Below are 19,834 nucleotides of genomic sequence, written 5' to 3' on the forward strand. Positions count from 1 at the left end.
TGCTAGTTCTGCATTTTCACGGTGGAGCCATATCAGACAAGAAGATAAGGACCCTCAGAGGTTAAATCTGAGCAGACACACACATGCAAGCAGACCTCTCATCTCACCTCATGACTTCACTATGAGTGCTTCAATGCACAGCTCCAGAGCCACACCAACAGACATCCAGAGCATTGCTCAGGAGAAAAAAAAACAACTTACCATTGCATGTATATCTCTGCAGGCTTAAAACAGCTGCTGTGTGTGAGTGATGGTGGTCGCGGTATCTTGTGATGCTTATTGAGACCAAGTCACACCTTTCCCATCTTCTCATTTACTGTTATACCACCACTTCGTGTGTCAGCAGTCATCTCCCAACACTTTACAGCTTATTTGTAACAGATTAAAAGCAGCAGACCACCAGTTTTGATTAAAGGTAGCATCCCCTGATGGAACTAAATCAATTAAGACTCCCCATGCAGCCAAATCCGCGTGATTAATATGTTTGATTTGAGGAGAAGCTCGATTCTAGTGGAGGAGTGACGCACCATCCCCATTTGGGACGTCCCGTCTGGACTGACAGCTCCTCCGCGTCCCGATGCAGCTAGACGCGGACAAAAGACTGAACCCACCCGGGCGTAAAATGGGACGTTGGCTTTTATAAAGCGGCTGATTAAATTCATTTCTTTGCGCACCACTTGCGTCCACAGTAGCGACGCAAAAGCTGCAGAAAAACTCTGATCAAACACTTAGTTTCTGTACAGTATGACTGTGAGTGTGTGTGTACACAGTGGCTATGTAAACTACAGTTAATCCTCTTAGGAAATCACGCTCTCTGACCGGCCCGAGCGCGCACCGCTCCACACTAATCAAGCGCAATATGTCCAAGTATCAATATCTCTAACGATAAGTAAGGAGCAGGACCACACTGTCAGCTCGGCGTACTTACGTGGTTCTCAGAGTAGGGAGGTATTCCAACAAGGCAAAAAGCAACTCCATTCATTGGACAGCAGAAACTGTTTGGCTGCAACGAGGAGAGGCAGATTTGTTGCCGCACAGGCAGACGGGGAGCTCTGAGGGTAACAATGCTCCAAACACAAACTTATATATTCGACACTTTTCCAGCTTCCTTCCTCCTAGAAGGAAAAAAACAACTCCCAAGTCTTTTCCCGTTGTTTGGGGCAGTCCGGTGCGCTGCCCCTCCGCCTCCTCCTCCTTTTCTTCTCCTTCTTCTTCCGGCAGACCGCATCAGTTGTACATATCTAAGTCCCTGCGAACTCGCCCTGCCTGGAAACTGACTGTAGCGGCATCAAAATACAAAGAGGGGGTGCACAGGAAGTCAAGAGACTCCGCCTTCAAAGTAAAGCTGGAGAGAGGAATGTGTCCAAATTCCCAAATTCAAAGAAACAACTTCCAAAAGAAAAATATTTCTGGAAGCTGTAGATAAACATTAGTGCTGTAGTCATTTCTCGTAAGATTTAACAGTCTATTTTTTTCGCTAGTGGGGGAAAAAGGCAATTTTGGACTTGTCATCAATAGAAATGCTCAAACGTGGATGAGTTTGAGAGAAGGCATCTAGTCGATTTAAAGCCGTTTTCGAGCTTTTATGGTTGCTATCTGCACCGGAAGTGAGCTGTTTTAGCGTACTAAACTTCACACGGAGAGAGTCAAATTAAATGAGGGTGCGTTGGATAAAACTGTGCGCTCCGCCCTGCAGACGCGAAGCATGCGGGCTCCCTCTGGCTGTGCGCTGAACGAGAGGAGGGCTCCAAGCCAAAAGCACACCCAACACAGCTCTGATCGGAGTACCTTAGAAACTGAATTCGAGAACTGTGAAAATGAAAAAGGAGCGCCTGTAAAAGTCACTGTGTCACAATAATTATCGGTGAAATTAAAAGTGAAACTGCGTCTTTATCCCCGGTTGACACCTGACAAACTAGATCTAACCAGTGTTGTATTCTTATATGCAACACTTTTATGCTCTATCATTTTGATGTGGCGCTATTTTAAAAAGTTTTATGTCCTATTAAATATTAAATTCACTGTATAAAGATGGATTTAAATTTAAATGCACTCCTATAATCTGGAAAGTGACTGTAAATGTATAGTTATTACACATTACTTTATATTTTGCTTTCGAGGAGCCAGACTTTCTTGTAACTTTTACAGTGGCCTTGAACAACAGTTCTCCAGGCTTTCAAGTTTTCCTTTGGGCTTTCCAGCTGCCATTTCAGTCACTTTCAGTCCACTCCTTGTAACTGAGGGATTTGTTGTTGTTTGTTAAACCACTTATCGCTGACCTATGAATCCTTCAAGTATTAAAAACAATACATACAATATAAACGTCCCATTTCTTTGCTGAACCTATGAAATGTCAACAATAACACAGTCTGACACAGTGTGTCCCTTAAAATGTCTAAAAAGTAAACTACAGTAGGCACTACAAGTATTTGTCTGACTCTACATTACGTCTTATTGATTAAATTGTACTGTGAATGTTGTCATAAGGGAACCAAATCACCTCTGTAACCCAAGGTGATGTGTTCAAACCCACAAAATACTCACTTTATTCAACAGAGCTCAATTAAACAGCAATTATTCAGATTTAGATAAAGAAATGAGTGAGTCAGTTTCTGGCATTTTGCTTAAACAAATAGTTAGCTGCATCATAGATCACACAGAAAAGCAACCTCCCAATGAGTATTTACTGTAAAAGTAACCACAGGGTTGGGAAAACAATACATTAGGTATAATTTCAGGAGCAGCAAGAATCTCGGGAATGTGGATATGACAGAAAAAAAAGGCTAAAGAAAGACTGAAAGGATAATTCATTGATAGCTGTTCTAATTCTTTCCCCACCCAGAGCAGTCTGTGTATTCTCGGAAAAGTGTTGAGATTTGTATTTTTGGATGCAGTTCATGTGAATCAATAGATGTAGTCAGAGGAAGTTTACTCATAAGTACAAAAGGAAGTGTAGTCTGCTGCCAGGAGGATACAGTGTAACTACATATGCTCCATGGCATCATATAAAGTGCAAATAAAAACTTCAGCACGAGCTATGGATAAAAAATAAATACAATTTTTAAAAAAGAAGATAAAATTGTTGAGACTGGGGTCTTTGGCTGCTGTGATGACTCAAAGCTAAGGTGGGGGGGGGGAACCCATGTGGCTGCTATTACTCTGAAGGGGTATGAGTATCAGAGAGCCACTTCAAAACCTCCTTGCCTGTGAGGAAACCAACTGGAATCATAGTGGGAAAAAGCCGCTTACGGGAGTCTTCCCACGCCAAGAGCCACAGCTGCCAATTCAGCTTTCATCTCTGCATGTCTGCTCAGTCTCCATTCGTGGACTCCAACCTCTGCTTCAAGCCTGCCTGGAGACACACAATCCCTGCCAAAAGCTTACAGGGGACACTCTTCGAAAGCCAGAGCTATGACCTTCACTCATCCCTCATTTGACACAGACAATTACCATATGTGTCCTAAATCCACCCCCAGGTTACACATCTACAGCGGTCAGAGTAGTTTCAGTGAATATCAGATTGTCTGTAAATCCACCATGGCGGAGCAAGAGACTTAGCTGGAGTATCCCCGTCTTAAGGTGGGAGAGAAGGGCAGATGGTCTCCGAGAGTAAGAAGGGTAATGGTGCAGACGGTCTGGTTCACAAAGCTTGGTTTCTGGTGTGGGAAAAGGGGGGTTTCATGGAGTGTGAGGGATGTGCAGCTGGACACTTTATATCTTAACTCTGACCTGGGATCAGGATCTAACTCTGCAGCCAGTATGTTTTTAATTCAAGCAATCGGAGGCATAAATCAGTCTTTGCCGTGACAATCTTCTGTGGGAAGAGCGATCCTATGTTGGAGACCCCTCCTGAGTTGGGGCTTGTCCACATCTTATCCCAGATTGCATGCAGATCCACAGTCACGCAACACATTAATTTCCCTGTCAGGCAAGCAAAATGGGCTTTCTATTATTGATGGCTGCTGGTAGGCTGAGAGTAAAGAGGTGCAGCGAGGGAGGGAGAGAAAGATTTGTGTACTTGAGGTGCTGTGTGTTATATCTGAGCAGGTGGCTATAAAAGGTTGTTGTTGAAGGACAGGAAGGAGTAGTAAGTGCAGGCAGAAGAAAGCGTTTTCTTCTCCTGCACTTGACGGCTAACACATCCCTGGGTCGGGCTTACTCACTGACACACATCCTCAGGCGCTGGGTATGTCCCCCACGACTGACTGAGTAAGCCCCGATCTGTGACTGTGATGTGAGGCGACACCCCTCCCTCCCCAATCTCTTTCCCTCGAGGGTCAGCTGGGGATGAGCAGAGAGCATCCAGAGCCTCTCCTCAGCCGTTACATAATCGCGCACACAGCCCGACGCCTTGTGGGACCAACCCATAAACAACCATCATCCTATTTGCTCGCTCGACCGCTCCCCCACCCCTCGACTCCCGCCTCCCTCCGCTGGCCCGACGCTGCCTGGCTGAGGCTGTAAAGGCGGCAGGACGGATGGATGGAATGGTGGGTGGGCATTCCTCATACCATTTTAGGCCACCTCGCACAGCTTATGCACTAGCATGCTACTATTCATTGTTATCACTCCATTTATTCCAAGCTAACCCCGCCCAGTCCTCACGCCCAAGGCTTCTATCTCCTAATTCTTTCATATCTCCTCTATTTCACTTCACTTCCCCTAAGTTACTGTGCCCAGCCTCTCAGTAAATGTCCGTAACGCCCTCTGCACACGCTTACTTTATGTCTGAGGAGTCTAGTTGCCAGAACTTCTCAACATCGTTCTCCTTAAGCTTCTACAGAGTCGCTCTATATCCGTCTCCTTGATACTGTTGCATTTAATGATGGTACTTGGAGGGTTTTCCTACTGCTAAGAGCCAAAAGGACACATTGTGGAAATTCTGCCAAGGTACACTATCTCCCACTCGCTTTCAAATCTATTATAAAGAGTAACCGTCTTTAAATCCTTGTTTCAAATGTAATAAAAGGCTGATTAACATGTTCTCGGTTTGATAGCGTGAAACATGACCTAAAAATTGACCTCCCATATGCTTACGCTGTAGTAATTCTCTCAGCTGCTCATTGCTAAGCACATCTGAACATATGTGAGCGTGTGATTGCAACGCGGGTGTCAAAGATGAGAAAGAGACAGGTTGAAATATTTATGTATGTGTGAGTAAGATGTAGTTATGAAAGCAATTCTGCTGTATGTCTCACTCTGAGACATAAAAGCTCCCGTGGCACTCCTTTGAAGGGTGTTATGGGAAGTCTGAGAGGGAGAGCGGTGACCCCATGGATTCCAACCAGAGCCATGACCCCCACACCCCCGCCCCCGCATGACAGAGGAGTCCTCTTTGTCTGGCCGGACAACTGGCACGAGAGGAGGAAACAGCTGACCAGGCAGCTTAAACGGACAGAGAGGGACTGTAACTGTACCGCATACCGCTACATAAATAAAAGTAGTTAAACACCGAGCCTGAATTGCAGCCTTGGCGCAGCTTTTGTAATCGCTTGATGCTGTGCCAAGCGACTGAACCCCATTCAGAAGATGCTTTCTATTCACGCTACACTGATTTCTAAGAGCTTCATTTACAAAATGATGCAGACCTTTCATTTGTGCTTTTGGATTTTGTAGCCATTTTGCAGCAATTGGTTTCCATTTATTTCTGCATGCTTAAAGAGATTGACACGGATGAATGTGACATCATTTGTAAGTGGTAACGGGGTTTACAGGAAGGTTAACAGGGAAAGTGTTAGTAATGTTTTTATTAATATGGATAAGCATATATAGACTAAGATTGTGCAATGGTCATATTTCAGTTCCCAAAAGTTGCAAGCTATTCCCTTTTCTCTGCTCATTTCCTGTCATTCTGCACTGTGCTTGTCAAAAAATAATAAACAGCCATTTTCCCAAATGAACTTCAACTCTGGGAGAAACATTGTTGCCCTTCCTCACATCAGAAGATAGTCTGCTCCACACTTGTTCTCACTATTAACCTGCTCAATTTGAATTCACTATTAGATGGACCAAGTAGGTAACATCACAGGTACTTTGGGAACTAGGTGCTAGGGATGGAGCGTAGTCACGACTGTTGAATTACCAGTTCATTTGATGCCCTTCTGTCAGGTAATGCCCAGAAAGCTTTAGGGAGCAGAGGGAACAACAGCTTGGCACATTGAAAGCTGATTGTTTTGTTTTGTTTTTTGTAGCTATGGTCAGTAACGAACCTCCTTGATATTATAACATAGCATATACTCTTTTCCTTGTTTCTCTATTGACCTGTAGACCTCCCTCACCCATCTCTACATTTCACTGTAATCCCCACTCGCTCTTGCAGCTGTCTCGCTCATTCCTCTATAAACAACTAAAGGCCTGTGGGCACCCAATCTGCAAAGGTAGAGACAGGTTAGGCTCAGAGCTTTTGTTGCTGGAGCGGACATTGAGCTGGGTGTAGGATGGAGAGAGTGACTCATTGCAGACGCACACACACACACACATGCAAGCCACACACTACCGCTAGCCTGGGGTTTACACTGGACATGCTGATACGCCATATCCTATAGTGCACGATCCAGTTTCCACCACAGAAAGAAGCCTCTGTATCAAAGATAGAGGTTTATGGGTTTTTATGCGTATAAGCCTTTTGTAAAGAGAGTTTAAGTCCCATCTTCCTGTACAAGCTTATACATTATCTCATCTCCACTCATGAACTGCTGGGCCTCAACTTCTTGGAGTTTTCTTTTTGATACAGAAGCAGGCCTTAACATGGAGACAGCTGATAAGAACAGCCATGCGGGAGTGTTTGAGATAAAGGAACAAAGAGAAGGAAATGCCCAGAGTCTAACAAGAAGACTAATCGATGTTCAGGTGTTAGTGTCAGTACACACGAGTGTAGAATTAGCATCCTGAGATCGCCAGTGTGTCTCTCCATCAATTTATTCCTCAAAGTTCCAGACAAATACAGAAAACAACAAGGGCTGAATAGCTTCCAAGGGTTTCCACTATTTCTATAAATGGCCACTGTTACTATAAATGCTTGGCACACATTCTTCAAAAGGACAACCTCTTCTTTTCCCTTAAATCTCTTCTGAGAGACAGAGAAATAAAATAAACAGACACTCATGGTTCCAGTAGCAAAGCACGGAGTTTCCTTCCTGCTGGCTGAATGTGTCTGCTGCCTCTTTACCTTTCACAGATCTTTTTCCTCTCTCTCATATCACTTCCTGTGGCATGAGGGAAAACAATGGCAATGAGCTCGGACGATGAGATATGTTTTCCAGTCACATTCGGGAATCAGTGAGTGCAATATCATTCAACATGTTTGTATCAGATTTCTCTGCTGGTTACCGATGAATCAGTAGGATCCAGAAATAACTCGTATATTAATAGAATGACATAAGCTCCAGATCCAGAGGCAAATGTTTGTTCCTTATTTTCATACCTTTAAAAGAAGTCCTGTAACTTAACATCACATGGTCACATCCTTAGACTTTAGTATTTTGGGCATCTTAGGACGACTATTTCCTTCTCCTAAAACATTTGGGGGATTAAAGTGTGTTTTGTCTTTGGATCTGAGTCTTTGAAGTTAATCCTCTGCCTTCACAGAAGCACTTATTACAAAAAGATGGAGCAGGTTTTATCATAAAGAACTCACTTCAGAATAATCAAGCGCCCCCAAGGTCTTCATAATTTATAATCTACAACATAAACATCATCAGACTTTCTGAAGCAGCAAGATAAATCGTCTCAAGGACCTTACGGCCATGACAGATCTGTGGTGCACATAAAGCCACACCTCTTGCAGTATATACAGTAAACTGAATAATCCCGTACGCCTGAAGGGATCATACCCTAATCCCAGCATTTCTCTGGCCTTAAAACTCAGAGATAAGTTTGTCTAGACATGGCCTTAAAGGAGGGTGTTCTCATTTCGGAGGAGACGTGAGACCACACAAGAGAAACGTTTTGACAGATTTCTAACCTTCAGAGAGGTCACCACTTTTTTAATATAACCAACTATAAGTGCTTAAAACAGTTGGATCACATGTGTTAAATGCTTTTGTCACGTTTCTGAACTAAAGTCATAGACTGAGATAAAAGGAGTGGATTTGCTCACTTGTAAAATCTTTGAATTCAAAAGGAAAGTCAGCGCTGTTTTCCAAAACACAGATCACTAATAAAGATGTTGATCTACAAGTATTAACCATAAATCTGAGAATGAGGGCAGTGCTTTTTATAACAAACTGAGATGTGACACTTTTTTCCTGCAGTGTTTAATGGCCAAGACAGAGAGGATTATATACTTTGCTCGTGGAATTAATGTAAATGTGCACCATCATCATTGTTAATAACAAAATAAGCAAACATCGTCTTATTCTAGGTCGGATTCTGTAAAAGGATAACCATCTGTTCCTTTGCTGCTCACCACAGAGATTTCCCTAAATAGATAATCCTCGCTCCCAACCCTGAAAGATAGAAACTGAGCCACAGTGGCATCTGGATGCCACAAGGGGGCTCCATACCTACAAGAGATGGTGAGATACAGTATGAGGGTGGAGAATAAAAACAAAATTAGGTCCTTGGATGTATCTCAGATGACTTTTTCATTTTATTCCCATCTATGGGGTTTCATGTGATTTAAAGTGATGACAAGGATTTTAATGAGCCCTAAAAATGGAAAGAAATATGTGGCCATGTGAGAAACGGGGAAGGGAACAGTTTATTCTGGACATGAGAGCCACAAAATACAACAAGAGAGTCTGAATTCATGATGTGATAGAGTCGGGTCATTGCGGTGAATGAAGGAAAAGTTGGACAGTACAAAGGAAAAAGGCCAAGAGGTCAGCGGGTCATGAAGCTCAGTTCATTACTGATATGCTGCCGTGGCGCCCAGTAACTTTAGAGCATCCATTTAGCTTGTTAGATGATCAAAGTAATGAAACAGCAGCTGTTCATTACAGACTGACATCCTTGTGCAGCACCTCAACCACTGAAGTCAGCTGCTCTGAGACTCAAGGATGACAGAGCAGGAGTGGGAATAGATAGGGAGTCGAAAACATGTCAAACCGATAACTGAGCACGCCAAACAGGCCCATTAGGTTAAATTGGACTCAAATGGCTTCCTAATTGGACGGTCTCCCAATGCAAGCGATAAACCTCATTCCTCTGTTTTGGCTGGTTTATCCCTGCTCAGCTGCTCTCGTCCCGTGTCATCATCCTGCCGTTCCCTGATGTGGGCTGGACTGATGCAAAGTGCTGCTGACAGGAAGGGCTTTAGCCACACTGGCTAACCTCTGACCCCTGCGGGAGAACACCCCCCCTCCACTCCTGCCATCTGCATTCATTGCTTGCCACTTAAGTGCATTGAGGTTGAGGTCCTAAGCTGAGCGGGAGATGTTTACTTGCTGGAGATGGGTGTCCTACTTTCTTTCACGGGACAATCTGTGCATTGTTTGCCTGCTGGCCTCGAACAGTTGGTTATCTCGCCTTAAAAATTTAACCGAATTAAGAACATGAGCCCTGTGCTAAGATACTCCACATGCACAAACAGCTCTTTATACCTGACATGAACATGATATTTACGATATGTTTAAATGCATTTCTGCATTTTAAATGTCTTAAAAATGAGTTGAAAGGATTTCTGTGGAAAAATAGAGCCTACAGAATAGATACAAATCTACAATTTTCTCTTTGAAAAATCAACGAGCCGGTTCTTCTAGACTCCCTCAGAACAAGTTAATTTCTTTTGTATATTTAATCAAATTGTGCGAAATGTTACCTTCATGTTATGATAAAATTACTGAGCTACATCTCTCAGTATAGACACAGAGGTGGGTCAAAAGCTCACACTTCTTCCAAGATGTTGGATGCCTAAAGGAAAAAGGCTAACAGTATGCTATTATGCACACATTTCATCATATTCAGGCTCAAAGGAAAGTTATAGAAAAAATCAAGCTGGAAAAAAATCTGAATTTAAACTTTGGATGGTGACGCTTAATGTTGATTTAAAATGGGTTTGGTGGCCGGCTTCTGTACATAAAAATTTACAAGAGATTGAAAATGCTGGAAATGATAAAACGCCTTCTGTTTGTCTCTTCTGACTTCGGTCTATAGAGCTTCTTTTACTATGACAGCAATGTTTTTCATAGCTTTGATAAATATACTACAGCCACCCACCCATCAATTGATTTTCTTAATCACTTATCCAATTCAGGGTCATGGGTGGGCGGGGGGTGGATCCTAATCCAGCTGGCTGCCAGTCTTTTGCAGAGCTAACAATGAGAGCAGACCACTGTGCTGCTCCACATATAACTAACTGAAGCTGACGACAGGTTCTGAGAGGTTCTAGTTTAATTTTTTCCTTTTATAGATTTGGTTGATTTTACATGAAATGGAAGCCCGCATGAAAAGTATTACACTGATAAGCATGTAGTAGTACTGGAGCCTTCTTGCTGCTGCAGAGACTGTGCATAATATGGTGACAGCCATTTTTACCATAAATGTCTGCAAGGAACTATGTACCTCTGTGACCTCTTTCCTACAGCAGTGTGGATATATGTCATTGTAACTCCCCTCCACTCAGTGTTACAGAACTCATACTGAGACCAGAGAAGCTACAAAAGCTCTAAACATGGGTAAAAATATCAATATAAACACTGAATGACTGTATGAATGAATAGCATTAATCATCTTAGCAGAATGCAAAAACGCTGCTGGGAAATTCTGGGTCTTTCACGCTACTTCAACACACAGAAAACATAACCAGCTGTAACAAGCATCCATAAGAGGATCTGCCGCCAGACAGAGGTCCCAACTCCATGCTCTGATAGGTCAGGGTAGGTCAGAGCTGTTTTTGTGGCCGTGGTTTTAATATCACGTCTGATTACTGCAAGCAGGTATGTGACTGTTTGATTTCAGTTTGGATGCAAGCGCACATTCAAAGTTTATCTTTAACAGTCTCTCACTGTTTGCTGCCCCGCGGTGAGAAATTCTTCAGAGTGCAAAGACTGAAGGGCTGTAGACAGGAGGCCTCGGGGTGCCATGGGTGGGACATCAGATTAGACCACCTGTTCTACCATGAAGCACACACACACACACTCCTTCTTTTTCTTTATCCATTCCTCTCACACATTTGTCTTTTACATTCTCTCTCACTATCTCATTTGTAACCTAATAAGACCCTTTCTTCCCTAACACGCACACGCACAGGCACACACACTTTCACTCTCATAAAATATCTCCCTCCGTGGCTGCTTCGCCCTGAGCTAATTCTGACTGCATTCCATTTCAGTCACATCTATGGGAAACAGACAAAGCAATTTGCCAGATAACTCTGGCTGACAGCCACAGGAACTTACACACACACACACACACACATAGATATATATATGCACACATATACACACTAAAGTTAGACATGTCGCCCAGCCTCCTTTACTGAGCCTCCAGGGAGCTGTACTCAGACAGCAGCACAAACACAACAGCGTCACCCCTGTCCACATGAATGTGCCTCATCCAGTTGTATCAGGGATTCCCTCTGATGTAGTGACACACTTTTAAATGTATCTGTCATGCTCTGCCTTATTTTCTGTCATACACAAACAGCTGCAGTTGTGGTTGCTCATATTAAGTTTCACATAATGAGTTCAACATATGTGCAAGTAGTGCCGGTGAGCCAAAAGTATAATTTTTTTTTTTTTTTTTTGGGGGGGGGGTTCATCTCTTGGATTTGAATGATAAAAAAAAAGATAGTGGGTATCCTTAATATAGCCATGTAAGGCACACAACTAAGACCACCTGCTGCACCAAGAGTTAGTTTGCAAGATGCAGACAATCAGAAGAGAGTAGGCGTAAAAGGAGACGAGCTGAAACAACTTGTTTTAGAGAGCGGAAGAAGTGTGGGGGAGTGCACCAAGGCCTAATATAAGATAAATAAGGTTTACTTTAAACTGTGAATCCTACAAATTTACTCCAGTGGAGTCCAAGGATGTTACAGTAGAAAGAGTGATGTGGTTCTGCGTGATGGATGCGGTCATGCAACTCCATCTCCGGCCTTCGAGTTCGCACGCCAGCAGTCACCACAAGCCCTGCCCATGTCTCCCTTAATGACTATTGATCACAAAGCACTAATGACCCACGCTGATTTGCAGTTAGTCTAATAGTTTAATCATCCTCATGGAAGGAGGTGCTCTGAACTAAGAACATTTATAAGCCTATAAAACCAGAGAGTGCAGTGAGGATGAGGATCGTGGCAACACTCGGACACAGAAGAATGCATCGCAGACGGACTCTGAGAGTAAGAGGTGTCCCGCTGCTGCCCTGGATTCTCTCTCACAGGCACTTTATCTCACAAGCCTTTTTCCTGTCCCTCACTGAGCCTCTGCCCTCCTTATCACTGTGAATGTACATGCGTGTCCTTCAATAGACAGCTACAAACAGAAAGAAGGACAAAAGCGTGTGACGATGCCGTGTAAACTTTGCAAGCCTTTCGATGACTGCAGTAAAGCCCGCATGCCTCTTTTGCATCCACACAGTGATATTAGTGCATACTGAGGCTTCCAACTCTCACTGTATCTCTAAACGTTTCTCAGACTTAGACTGTATACCAAGAACCATCTCGCGGCTGCTTTACTGTAAACACACCCAGGAAACAAACAAAAAAAAAAACAGCAGATAATGCTTCACAGTCATGTGAACAGGAAAGTGCTACTGTATAATCATACATTACATCACAATATAGTCCATCTATTAAAATGACACTGACCCAGCTTTAGCACTGCACCAAGGCCACGCCGTGTCAGCATTTTACAGCACTGCGGAGTCTTATAAATAGTTTTTGTTTCCTGTGATCTATACTGCACAGTAAGTGACACCATTCTCTTTTTTTTGTCATTGTTGTTGCAAAGATGAACTGATACTTTTCATGAGAATGTGTGTGTAACACTTGGTTAATAAGTCATACGTGAAATTTTTAGGTCCTCCAAACACATCGTGAGCTCTCTGTTACTACCTGAAGTTTGCTGCTTGGGTTGCTAGCTTATACCCCTGCCTCTAAGTATATCTCCACCCACAATAACAAAGACACTCTGACTGTCTGGCTAGCAGCAGTCATGACATCATCCCTGCTGTACCAAGGGGGCTAACATCACCCCAACCTGAGCAGGCGGACACATACAGGACAGGCACGCCCCCACCCATGGACAGCATGAATAATTAACCCCGAGGCAAGGGCTGGGCTTTGGGTGTGTCACCTATTTACGCCCGTAATCCCTCCTCTTCTTCATCGCAAACCTGATGCTCACACCAGATCCCCTCTCAGGAGAAGAGAGGATGCAAAGCAACAGAGTGAGACAGGGGGAGGGTGGACACGGGGGATGAGGTAATCAATGAGCAGGAGACACATTTGAGGGCAATGGAGGGGAGATGCGAGAGGGAGGGAGACTTGATTGGTGTTGCTTCTTGTCTCTGCTCCTCTAAACCATCCATCATTTTGCTAAACTACCAGCAGCTGCTCGCCTCCACTGTGGAGACAACACCAAAAGACAGCTGCAGCAATCAGCCTGCAAACAGAGCTCTGAGAAACAGGTCATAAAATACACCAAAGCAGTCACAAACACTGTCTGTTTAGGGCGCAAGAGAGGGACATTCGACCTGCATCAAGTTACAGCGTTGAGTAAACATGTGGCGCAGGCGATGAGACCTATTGCAAAGGCTGTGACATGAGTACACAATATTTCGGCTTGCCTCGGTCTCTATCAGTAACGCTCTGGATGTGAACACTGTTGCACGACATCCCATCCCCTTACTCCTGACTCTAGGTGAAGGTGCCACTCGCTTCACGACATGTTATCCTGTAAAAATCAGCCACACCCCTGTTTTTATTCTGTTCTGTTGCTCATCTCCAAAGTGTTCACCTAAGATATGAGCCGGTGATGTTTTGAACTGTGTCATCTCTCCAGAGGCCTGCCACTTGCCGGTGGCGACACCTTTGCCGGCCCGGCCTGTCCCCCCCTCCCCACCCTCTCAGAGTGAAAACCAGCTCGCCAGGGGTGAATCAGAAAACACACACCGTGGGTTCGGCAGCATGCTGTGCAGTTTGTTTTTGCCTCGAGGGAATGAAAACAGTTGTGATGCATGTTATGAATAAACCAGGAGCCGCTGCTGCGTCTGCGCTGCGTGCTTTGTGTCAGAGAGGTGTGGATATGTGGAGCACATTAAAGGTGGTGTTCCCCTTCACTTCCCCTTCACTTCCTTCCCTCCCCTCCTCCTCATCTCCATCCTCACCTGGTCCATGATTTCAACGAGTCTCCTCCCTCCTCCTCTTCCCAGTCATGGCACAAGATCACCGGCTGCCTGCCTTCTCTCTTTTCTTTTCCTGGTTTAGTATTCCCAGCAGAAATGCAGTCCTGCTCTCGTCACACAGGCGAGGCAGCCTGGCAGCCGAGCGCTGCTGCTGCTGCTTTGCCTCTCCACACAGGCATGACTCTGTCTCTGAGTGTGACAGCCTGAAACATCCAGCTAGACACTCATCTTTTGTCCTTGTCTCTGTTTCCTCTTCTTCCCCTGCCGCTCTGGGTGACAGCTAGAGGGGAAACAGTGTGCACGTCCAATTCTCGCCTCTCTGCTTGATGGCCACACAGAAGGAAGAGACTCCCGCTCTCCGCTTTCGTTCTCTTTCACTCGTTCCCTGTGTACGCTGGCCTCGCCTCCTTTCCCTCCCTCTCTCTGTCTCCACTTCCCTCCTCTCCTTCCATCTCCCCTCCCCCTCCTGCTGCAGCTGAAGAGAACCAGAACAGCAAATGAGCGAGAAGAAGCAGCCGATAGAGGAAGGCGGAAGGCTTGAGATTGGCTGCCGGGAGCTCATGTGACTCCTAGCAGAGGACCCTCTACCAGCTGTCCAGCTCATGCTTCCCTGCAAACCTCTGTTGCCATTGACAACAGCTGCCCGTGCAGCTCACCAACCACAGAACCCCTTCACGTAAAACCATTGGCTGGCAGGATTTATGGCCCCCGCCTCCTATTGTGAGGGGAGCATGTTGGGACGTGTAGTCCAATCTGTTGTCAGGATCTGTTGGGCGTTTAAGAGCATATATCCCTGTGCCCCCAGGGAGAAAATAGTTTACCCGCAATGCATCAGTGTTCCAAATGAAATGAAAAGAAAACGAGCAGTTTGTGGTGAGATGTTTGTATTATTAACACTAAAAACTTTGGCAAAAAATGACTAAAAACCACACACGAGAGGAGAAAAGACCTCGAGAGCCGGGCATTCTTGGTCAGCCAGGAAAAAGACATCCTCTGCCATTTCCCTCACCGCCGCCACAGAGGGAAACTCCCACCCCACAACAACAGGAACTCTAACACTGAAGGCCACGGCTATAAGCACAGAGGCACCCCATTTCCCTTCCCTCATTCTCTTTTCTTTCATTGCCTGGTTTTTCTTTATTTGCTCTGCCTCTATCCTCTCCACCTCCCTCCATCTTCACCTATTGTATTATTATCACTACACTCTCTATCCTCTCAATCCCAAACTCCGGCTCACTGGCAAAAAGTTGCCGGAGGTTAAAGGTGCCACAGATACAATCTAGTCACACGGGTCCTGATATTTGAACTTTGAACACATACATATACATTAGATTCATCATATCACAACATCTATTATCATCACCATCTAAAATCAGGAGACGCCTTCATGAATGGAAATATAGAGATTTTTGAAAAAGATGTAAACTTATTATCCTTTATTTAAGCAGGCAGTAGTTTATGCATTACGCTGTCGATGTGCATTTGTTCCTCCTGGCTTTCCATAACTGTGCAGGATTAATTTAAAAGGAAACTTCACATCGGGAAAGTCTTTCCTTATATTATTTGTTATTCCCACTCCACTGTCCACTTCCAGGGGTTATTTTGGAACGACTTGATGTGTTTTATGATTGTGTTGTGTTCAGTTTGCTCCCAGTTCTCTTCCAGTGACTGATTACTTACAGTTTATTTCCCAGAAAGGCTCCTTAGGTTCATTTTTTTAAGCTGCAGAGTTGACAAATGGAGAACAAGGTGAAAAAAAAGCATCAAAGAAGAAGAAGTCTAAAAGGAATCACTTAAAACACACCACGTTATTTGTCTTTAAATCCTAAAAACATTTAGGTTTTAAATGGATGACATTTCAGCCATCAAAGTCTGCACCGGAAGCATCTGGACATGATGTAATGTTGTGCACATTCTTCCAGCTATCCAGAGAATTAAGCAAAAATACAAAAGACAACAAAATATCCTCGGGAATGCCAGGAATGCTGTCAGCAGCTGTAGCAGTGCTAGGGTACTATATAGATTGTTTTTTTCTCCTTTTAAAGTAATTATAAGCACATATAAATGTCCTGTGTTACTGCATTAGACCAAAACTATGGCTCCGGGGGAAAGTCAAGGTCTTTGCAGCTGAAAAACAAAAGAGCACCTGTTTCTGGCCTGTCGAGCTTCAGGGGACACAAAACATAGCTGTGACACAATCTGATATGAGGCGAACAGGAGTGTGATTGAAATCTTTCCTTTAGTCCAGCTCAATGCTTCATTCTCTTTCTAACCCAGATGAAGACTCACAAGTGTAGTGTCAGCTTGCTGCAGTGTCATTTGATCTGGCCGTGCCAAAGATGCTGTTTGAAGTAAAATGACTGCACATGTGTGTGTGTGTGTGTGTGCTCTCTGATAAAACAGTGGGTGTATTGTAATGGTGAGAGCGGTAGCTTATACTATCAGCAGAGGAATTCTGATCATTCCCCAGAGGGGCTCTATCTGCCTATGTGGGAGAAACTTTAGCTAAGTGCTTTGAGGAGGTGGGAAGGAATGAATTAATGAATAGTTTAACATTTAGAGCAAAAATTTCTGGCACAACTTCACCTACTTCCAAGGTGCATGGAGAGGATGAAACAATTCACAATGCAGGAACTCCAGCAACACCTAAGGGAAGAGGAACAACTTTATTGACTGACCAACGCGTTTGGGCTTGTGGCTTTCATCAGGGTCGTCCCTGATGCATCCCAGTTTAACATTTAGGAAATAGATTTATATAGTTTCAGAAAGGATATGATTGAAATTGCTACAGTTTGTGTTTATACTGCATGGCTACAGATATTTAGCTTATCTTAGCATAAAAGTGAGAACAAAGCAGGAAAAAAAGCCTACTTTGTCCTGTCAAAAGAAAACTAAATCTACATACCAACAACTCTACAGCTCGCCAATTAACATATTATGTTATATTTGTGTAATTCATACAGGTTAAACGTTTTGAGTAAGGGGTGAACCAGGTTAGCCATGTTACCATGTTTCTACACTTTGTGCTAATCTAGCTTAACTAGCTTACGTTCATATAACTTAAAGGAGACATTACAACGTGTTTTCAGGATTCATTAAAAAAATTTGTTAGGGTAAGATATCCACTGTTATGCAGAAGCTGACCTGTGACCTTGCAGAGAGATGCAAATGTTCAAGAGTCCTCATTGAGAAATAAGACAGAGGAGCCTTCATCTGTTGATAAAATAGAAAATTATGAATAAATCCTGTTTTGTGTAACAGTACACTTTGGTTTGAGTAGCGACTAAAATATGCCTTTAACTGGAATTCAAGCATTTTTGTGATCAACTTGAAAAACTTCACGTGAGTATTTTCTTTATCCACCCACCTCCTGTGACCTGTTGTTCCATATATGCATCTGGATTGTTCTGATCTATTTACGGATAAGCTGCTCTCAGGTCAGGCCCCACAGCCTGCTATAGGTCAGCAGCACCATCTGCAGGAGAGCATCTGGCACAAAAATCCACAACAGCTACAGAGCGTGGGGCGGGTTTGGCAGGAAATGTGGTGCATGGAATATGGTACTGTTAGTCATCATTCAGGTCATACCCTTTTTAGAGAAGAATGAATATTTTTCCAACATGCTCAAGGGTTAAAAATATATATCCTGCTCAAATGTTTTCTCAGTAGCTGAGATGTGGATGTGATGTGCAGATACGTGAAAGTGTACAGCATGACATTACTTCACAGAACACTCGAGTGGAATTTTTGTGTGTGCAATATGCCTTTTATTTAGAGAAATAAACATACCAGACTAAAAAAAAATACAAAATTGTGAAGTATATTGCCTAAGAAATTTCATAATAAAAGCATAATGTACAATTAGGTGTATTTTATTTTTTTGTAATTTTGCCTTTGGATACCTCCCACGGTGGATTTTAAATCTATCAACATTTACTTGAAAAGCAGACATTCAGGTTTAATTCAATGAGTTTGATAGAAGTTTTGTATTAATTAAAAATTATAGAGAGTTTTGTACATAGTCCCCCATTTTCAGAGGGATGAAATTAGTTCTATATTCAGTCGTGTCTCGAGTGACCAAAAAGCGTACAATGCTATGGTCATGAGCCACACTCTGCTCTTCAATCTGCTTGGATCAAGGAATTCTTTTTCAGAACTCTGTGGGCTCATTTAGAGGTTTTCTGCTAAAGTTTAACCTGACCCTATTGTTCTGGACTTTAACCAGTGGTTTACAGCATGTTTTAAAGCCTCTGCCTTTACATTCGACTCTTGTTTGGAGACCTTTTTAATATTGAATTGCGGAGGACAACAGTTCTTCTTATTTTTCCCCCCCAGGATTATTCTTTCCTGTAATTTCCAGCTGTGGTTACATCAATATGGCAACACAATCCACTTTTAGTGGTCTGGTGCAACCTCAGCCCTGCTTTTGCTTATTAACCACTCAAGCAATATAAATGTCAATAAAAGTATCTGCGGACAACAACAAATAGTGATTTGGTCTGTCACTCCAAGAGCAAATGTATTAAACTTAATACACCTAAGAATAAGCAGGAAAGCCTCCATCTATTTGAGAAGCTCGAACCATGAAATGTTTGTCATCTTCTTGAAAACTGACCATGACAGTTGTTAGTGCCCAAAAAGGCTGAATTCAACTTTGCTTTCCAAAAAGCGAAAGAGAAGGCAGCTGGGTTTACTGGAATCATCTTTATTTGACATTTCACAATTATCAGAAAATTGTGTGTGCATCAGTGAACATTATTTAAATATAACAGATAATATGAAACTCAGATATACACAAAAAACACCTCTTTGTGGATGTCATCTGTGGCCAAAAAAAATAAGGACAAAAACAGAAAAAGAACAATGTAGTTGCAAAGCTTCAGAACATTAAAGCAACTGATATAGTGCAACAAATACCTTTCCATTCCTCTTAATTTAGTGGACAATGATGATTACAGCGAGAAGGAAAGTATAGTGACATCACAAGTCTGAGGCTCTCCACCTGATTGCTGAAACACAAACCTGTGCAAAAAGAGCTGATAAAACATCTGGATAATACTGTCAAACTGAACACTTCAAATCAAATCCATCCTTAAAAAAATAAATAAATAAATAATCGTAAAAAAAAAAAAAAAAAAAAGGCAAATTCTACACCTTTATGAATGCCGTCCTGGATCCTTATGTGCAGGTAACATCGCTACTCCTCTAAACAGTAATACTGACACAGAAGTACCACAGAAAATGATGATGAGGGTTAAAATTTCTGTTTGGGCATCCTGGTCAGATCTGACTGTTCCAAAGAAGGAAGGAGGGGAATGATTGCAGAGTGCAAAACAGTTTGGCTTCCACTTCTTCTCCATTTGTTTTTCCTCTCTTGCCTGGATCGCTCCTCTCATCCCCACATGAAAGCTCCAAAGGGAACCATCATGGCCTGGCCGTGGCTCTACTCCCTGAAACATGGGAAGCATTAACAGGTCTGTCGCTGGCAACTTAGTAACACTGACGGCGATGAAAGAAATCAATCATCCCAAAATCGATACATCAACAGGAA

General features: G+C 43.2%; 2 protein-coding genes across 5 annotated transcripts in view; both read right to left on the bottom strand.

Annotated features, from left to right (window-relative positions):
- Positions 1 to 14,696, bottom strand: part of arhgap23a (Rho GTPase activating protein 23a) — a 67,077-nt gene extending 52,381 nt beyond the window's left edge. Inside the window, exon 1 of one of the 3 annotated variants that reach the window (XM_084925326.1) lies at positions 14,266 to 14,696. In XM_084925326.1, coding sequence (XP_084781452.1) covers positions 14,266 to 14,274 — 9 coding nt within the window. In that variant the 5' untranslated portion in view covers positions 14,275 to 14,696. Of the gene's footprint in view, positions 1 to 928; positions 1,229 to 14,265 lie in introns of those variants that run through there. The other 2 variants (XM_084925323.1, XM_084925314.1) reach the window with 2 other exon arrangements.
- Positions 14,697 to 18,968: 4,272 nt separating this feature from the next.
- The window catches only part of lasp1 (LIM and SH3 protein 1), a 34,650-nt gene continuing 33,784 nt past the window's right edge, over positions 18,969 to 19,834 (bottom strand). For both annotated transcript variants that reach the window (XM_084925339.1, XM_084925340.1), the window contains exon 8: positions 18,969 to 19,733. The gene's annotated coding sequence lies outside the window, so the exon portion shown is untranslated. The remainder of the gene's footprint in view (positions 19,734 to 19,834) is intronic.

The sequence above is a fragment of the Perissodus microlepis genome, chromosome 4, assembly GCF_051167445.1.
Source record: "Perissodus microlepis isolate ML-2025 ecotype Zambia chromosome 4, ASM5116744v1, whole genome shotgun sequence".
NCBI lineage: Eukaryota > Metazoa > Chordata > Actinopteri > Cichliformes > Cichlidae > Perissodus > Perissodus microlepis.